The 6,275-nt window shown below is 36.7% G+C and overlaps 1 protein-coding gene across 1 annotated transcript; it reads right to left on the reverse strand.

Moving 5' to 3' along the window:
• Nucleotides 1-1,369: 1,369 nt before the first annotated feature.
• On the reverse strand, nt 1,370-1,595 carry LOC125504405 (the record flags this gene model as incomplete). The annotated part of the gene is given in 1 exon segment (XM_048666301.1): nt 1,370-1,595. A coding segment is annotated over 1 exon segment (136 nt), but the record flags the coding sequence as incomplete, so codon positions are not given.
• Between the last annotated feature and the right edge of the window lie 4,680 nt (nt 1,596-6,275).

Below are 6,275 nucleotides of genomic sequence, written 5' to 3' on the forward strand. Positions count from 1 at the left end.
TGCAGGGTAGAAATGAATCATTGCAAACTATCTGAAAGTCCCTCTCATGCCCCAAAAGTGATGAACAGAAATGCGTTTTTTTTTTCGATTTCAATACGAAATGTAGAACGATGAAGCTCACATCTCCAAACGGATTTTTAGTTTCCCTTGCTTGAGCGAAACATTTATTTGAGGTTTTCGTATAAAATCTGAACCTTTGGAAGCGAGTATCCCACTGTCTTTCAACACAACTTTCCCACTGGCTCCCACTTTCATCAACAGACTATTTTTTCTAGAAACCCCATTTGCTTCTTCACGAGCCCTTTTCTCTGCGGGCGCTCCAAAGTAATTGTTGTAGATTTTTCAACCCCAATATTCATCACTTTTTCGCAGTCTTTGTCTGGTCATAATTAGGTGTAGAAGTCTTGATTTCTAAGTACACGGCCGAAATATTCGTTGGAGACCTTGATTGCTTCCGCTCTGATCCAGGGGATTTTTACAGCATCCGACTCTGAAGCACTGAGACACAGAGATCATCAATAGTTGCCCATAGGTCAGGAATTTTCATTGAACTTGGTTTTATTTGAAAAAATACACTCACAATTCGGGTTCGGATGAATATTTGACTGAGCCATAAAACTTTCAATTAACCATAGCGAATCGGACACCGATTACAGTTAAAGTTTAGCTGAAAATGACCTCAACAATACACCACTTAACTATCTGCGATACCTAATGCAACACCCTGTATTTCAGCGTCTAATGCAACAAACAATTGAAAATAACCTTCAGTTGAGACAATCTCTGAAAAATGAGGGCAAAATGATCAGATCAGAAAAACGACTACTCGACATTTTCGCTTACCAATGAGCAGAAGAAGTGCGATATGTCACTGCAGCTGTGCCACAAAATCGAATAATGCTAAATATCTTTCCACTAAGTAAAACCAGATTTCTATGATAAAACCGAGCGACCAAGTGGATATCTGGGTCATTCGCCGATTTGCTTGCAAGACCCCAGCAAAAAATCTAACTTTATTTTAATTTCAAATTACCTTGTTGGGTAACTGGTTGCGTTTCGATAGTCTGGAAGGTTTTTGGCGTTTAGAGGCCTTTAAACTCATATGAAATAGCCGTTCGAGATCCAGACTCGATTAAGACCTTCCTTGGATGGGATTAAAAAAATTAATCGCCCGATTAGCCAATTCCTCCATGTCATCATGCTATTTGTTCTAAGGTGCGCTCCTAATTGCGAATATCGAGATAAGTTAATATTTATTTGTAGATATCGTTTAATCAGCGCCACATGACGTCGACGTTACTTAAAAATAATATAATGATGAACATTGTTTCGCGTTTAAGTGCGTTAATCAACATGAAAAACAACTTACCAGGATTTCCAATAAAATCCTCCTTTTCCAACAAGGCGCTCGGAGTTTGAAATCCATAGGCAGGCATCCAGGGGTTGTTTCCAGCGTTCATGTCAACAGGAGGTCCAGGCCAGTCTTGGAAAGCTACCTCATCCATTGTCTATGTTGGCACTTAAATTTTCAATAAAAAAACTCTCACTATTTAACACGCACAACGAGAACACTTCTTCATGGTTGATTTTAAACACTGAAACAAACAGAAGCAATTGAAGTTGATTGGAAAGTTCGGGTTGTTTGGGTAGAGGATTTCAACGGTTGGCAGCAAGCGCTAGAATAAATGGAAAAGTTGCTCAAGTTGCTGTGTTGGCACTTTCAATAAAAGTTAAAAAAATTCTCAAATTTGCGCGTTAGTTCCAATGGAACAGCTCTCCATGATAAATACAGTTTAGTGCTTTATTCAGCGCATTTTTGCAGTTGCCAACCAGAATCATCCTCATGGCTTGCCACACTGGAGAAGTTTACTAATTTTTAAGATCAAATTCTCTTTAAAAAATAGCGTTTTTCCCGAAGAAAGGAAGAAACTGGGAAAAGCTTATGCAGCTCACTTGTATAGTGTATTTAAAACGAAACGCAACTAAAACTTATAAAGTGTCGGATAAGGATCATCTTCAAAAAATTATCCAGATTTTAAATACCAAATCTTCAGTCGAAAAAAATCTCACTTTTGCCTTATAAAAGAAAGAATCCGCGAAGAAGATGTTCCTAGAAGAGTGTTATTCGTTGTTGTTTAATTGACGGAATAAATAATCCTTAGCCTGTTTATCGAAGACTATCTAAGAATATTCTATTCTAGGACCTTGTGGAGCTCATTTGTATAACGCATTTTTAACGAAACGTACGTCAATAAATCCAGATAATTTAGATAATCCATTGATTTTCTGGAATTTTCTTAACTTTGCCTTAAGCAAATGTAAAAATGTGCAGGCCGGTTTCTAAAAATTAATTACTCCTGAATGCTCAGTTTGGATTTTTGAGTCAATATAGACGATACTTTAGCTAATGATAGTGGAACGTTATAGACAGTTCAAATAATCCGTTGATTTTCTGTGATTGTCTAAATTTTTCAGTTTTAAAATGTAAAACTCATAAACTCGAAAAGATTCACGATTGCAATTTTGAGGCAACATAGAAGAGACGTTCGTCAATAAATGTCGCTAATCTCAGAGCATTTAATTAATCCACTGGTTTTCGGGATTTTCTTAACTTTACTTTTAAGCAAATGTAAAAATGTGCTGGCCGATTTTTAAAAATTCCCAACTACCAAACGCAAACAGATTGAAGTTTCGAATTTTTGATTTAATACAGAAGATACCTTAGCTAATAATTGTGGAAAGTTATAGACAATTCAAACAATCCGTTGATTTTCTGCAACTGCCTAAACAAACTTGGCCGTTTAAAAATTTGGGCTAATCGTAAGACACAAATCCGCCCTAAAAATTCACAGCTCACAAACCTAAGTATTAAATAAATGTAAAAATGCGCAATTTGCTTTCTAAAAATGCATAAGAGCCGAATCCAAACAGATTCAAGTTTGGAATTATGAGCCACGATAGAAGATACTTTAACTAACAATTATGGAAAGCATTAGCCATTTCAGGTAATCGGTTGATTTTCTGCGATTTTCTAAATTTTGCCGCTTAAAAATGTAGGCCAATGGTCAGACAATCTCTAAAAATTTGCGACTCACAAAACCGCACAGACTAACAGACAATAAAGGTTGAACAGTTTCAAATTAAGAATTTTTTTAAAATGTTACCATTTAAAAGGCGCGCAATCATAAGGTCGGGGTCGAAAAATTCACAACTGAGAAACCCAAACAAGCAATTTTGATCAAATCTAGAAGAAATGTCAGTCAGTAAATTTGTTTGAAAAAATTCAGATAGTCTGTTGATTTTTTTTTAACTTTCTATACATTGCCTTTAAAAAAATGATAAAAATTGGCAGTCCGGATTTCTGCGTCCAGATAGAATAAGCCTTAGCTAATAATTGTGGAAAGTTTTAGGCGAATCAAGTAATCCGTTAATTTTCTGCGATTTTCTAAACTTTGCCGTTTGAAAAAATGCGCTCATTTTAAGGTCGGTCTCTGAAAACTCGCAACTCACAAGGCTAAGCAGATTCAAGTTGTGAATTTTGGCAAGCAGTGGAATCTTGCTGTGGAGAGTTTCAGATAATTCTAATCATCCATTCAATTGGGAAAATTTTTGAATTTTTTAAGATTGATATCTAAAAATTCACAACTTGCAAACCCAGACAGAATCGAGTTTGAAAATTTGAGCCAACAAAGCAGAAACTTCAGTTGATAACTGCGCTTGACCCCAAATCAGTTTTTCCTTGAAAAAAAAGTTTTAGCGCGTTTCGTTGGTAAAAACATGTGCTGCCGAAGCCCAAAACTGGAACTTTTACACTTATTTTACTTTTTTCTGCAGCTGAAAAAATCAATTTTTTGATCCTTTGCAAATTTAAAAATATCAAAACTGACTAAAAATTACAYAACAACCAGCTGGAATAATTTGAAGTACACTTACTCAAAAAACCAGGTTTAAATGATTATCACAAAAGTTTGAAAAATACATATAAAGACGATAAATTCCGACCTTGACAAATGGCTTAAGCCCGTCCTCGGAGTCATTCTCATCCATTTCAAGCAACAAAAACTTGAAAAGTGGCGAATCAAAGCACCGGGAAAAATTCTCCAGATTTTGCAGAAGAAGAAAACCGTGAAAAAGTATTTCAAGAATAAGAATTTTTATTCGTTGTTGTGTAACGAATGCCATAAGTGAAACGCATCCTCAAGCCTGTTTATCAAAGATTTTCCCAGAAGACAATTTTGTTCCTATTTGTATTTAATCCTATCGACTTTATCCGACTATTTTCTACGAATGTCTTCAGCACACTTATATAATTTATTAAAGACTTTGCAGACTTTAAGATTTATTAAATCGCAATTAAATATTGCGAAGTTTCTGCTCATGATCACCTTTGGGGAAGAGAGATGATTCTTCATGGACAAATTCGCCAGATTTTCAAAGCAAAGTTCCCGATAAAATATATCTGGTTTTCACTGTAAAAATTCAAAAACTGCAAAAAAGCGCAAGTGTTTGAAAACAAAGATTATTGATTGTTATTGGAAAGCTAATACAATCCGCTGCTTTAATCCCATCTTATCAAAGCGAATCATTGGATTATGGGCCTTGTTTCATCCTTCTACACCTCTTGGAAGTGATTTTTTCCAAATCACAAACATATTCTTGCTTGTTTGGTTCCAGCTGAATCGAAAGATCCTCCCATAATAAAGCTGGCCGTAAACATGTACGGTACGTTCACATTTTAACACGGTCATCGAACGGTACCAAAGCCGAAGAATACATGCATTGTATCACTATTGGGAAGGACTCTTTAACCGAAGATTGGCTTTCATTGCTGCATCTAAATACCCTAATTACGTGCTCTTGGCTTTTAATTATCTATTGTTTTCTTGGAAATCGTTGGCGGAAATGCGCTACCTACTGTAATCTACATACTTAGGAAAAGTTGCCACGATTATCAAGTAGGTGCATTGAAAAGACGCTCTTATTGGTCGGAAACTTTTGAATGCAACTTGCCTAGACTTATTGGAGAACCAATTAGCGGCAGGAATTGGGCAAATTCCATCCAGCGATAAAAATCCCTTTCACATGCTGGTCACGCACTAGAACAACGAAGGGCACTGTCCAGCATCCCTGAGGATGAACGACCGGTCCCGAAACGTTCCACTCAAAACGAATCGATCTAGTGCCCGATGGGTACCAGATTCTTCTTCACGATTTCACCTCACGCAAATTATCTATTTGTATACAAGCGCGATACGTGTTCTGTGCCATGGCAACGGTATATATGGTGTTTTACCAATGTATTAAATCGGATTTGCGTGAAATGAGTGGAAACCTGCTTGGTTTCAGTACCAAAGCGCTGTTGTCAAGTCGCGATTAATTATTCAACAGGTACCTGAATAATCTTTGAAGCCGCTAATCTAATGTAGACAGGTCGGGAGCGTCGAAGGGGCCCATTAAACGGCGTCTGAACAGAACAGTTTGGAGCTCTTTGAATAAAAGCCACTTGTTGAATTTGAAATTTGAGCATTTTGGACGTTTTTTTAGTTGATTTTTCAAACATTTTTGTCAGTATTTAATGCGACTGCTTCGCTCTCCTGCCTAACGGCGGTTGGTCTGTTCCATTTCCCCCAAAAACAACCAACACAAGTCTGCAATAGATTTTTCTCCATTATTTAATGCAATTTAAAACCGGCTTTTTTGCGTAAAATGGGTAAACCGCGGTACCACCAGCCGCCACTGATAGGTACCCGCTCATGTGACCTACGCTTAAAGCAGGCGCCTTTCATTTGATTTTTCATCGGAAACCTGCGGCGCCGTTGCCGATATGCTGAAGATAAAATCCTCATTGGAATTCTCAGTTCTTATAGTTTTAGGACTGGTTCCAAACATGTAGAACCCAAAGCTAGTTTGTTTACAAGACAGAATGGCGGATGCGCTACTCGTAATGAGTTATTTGAATGAAGTCGTTTTAATGATCCATGATGACTGGTTCCACCTAGTGCTCATGAAACCCACAAAAACTCAATGAATTGCTGATGGTAATTTGTCTTTCTTTGCTATTTGTGGATTAAAGATCAGGAACCAAGAAACCAAATTTACTGTTTTACTTTGTGAAGGTTAAATTTAAAAAGGTTTGAAAATCTCTAAATCAGCAGGAAATAAATAAAAGGCAGACTATTAAAAATCTAAATTAAATCAATTAGTACTAGTTAGCAATCAATTTTTGAATTTGGCGCTTTTATAATTGACAAACTCAAGTTAAACATTTTGCCGCC

The sequence above is a fragment of the Dendroctonus ponderosae genome, unplaced genomic scaffold (genome assembly GCF_020466585.1).
Source record: "Dendroctonus ponderosae isolate FM_Combo_2020 unplaced genomic scaffold, Dpon_F_20191213v2 Dpon_F_20191213_466, whole genome shotgun sequence".
Classification (NCBI taxonomy): Eukaryota; Metazoa; Arthropoda; class Insecta; order Coleoptera; family Curculionidae; genus Dendroctonus; species Dendroctonus ponderosae.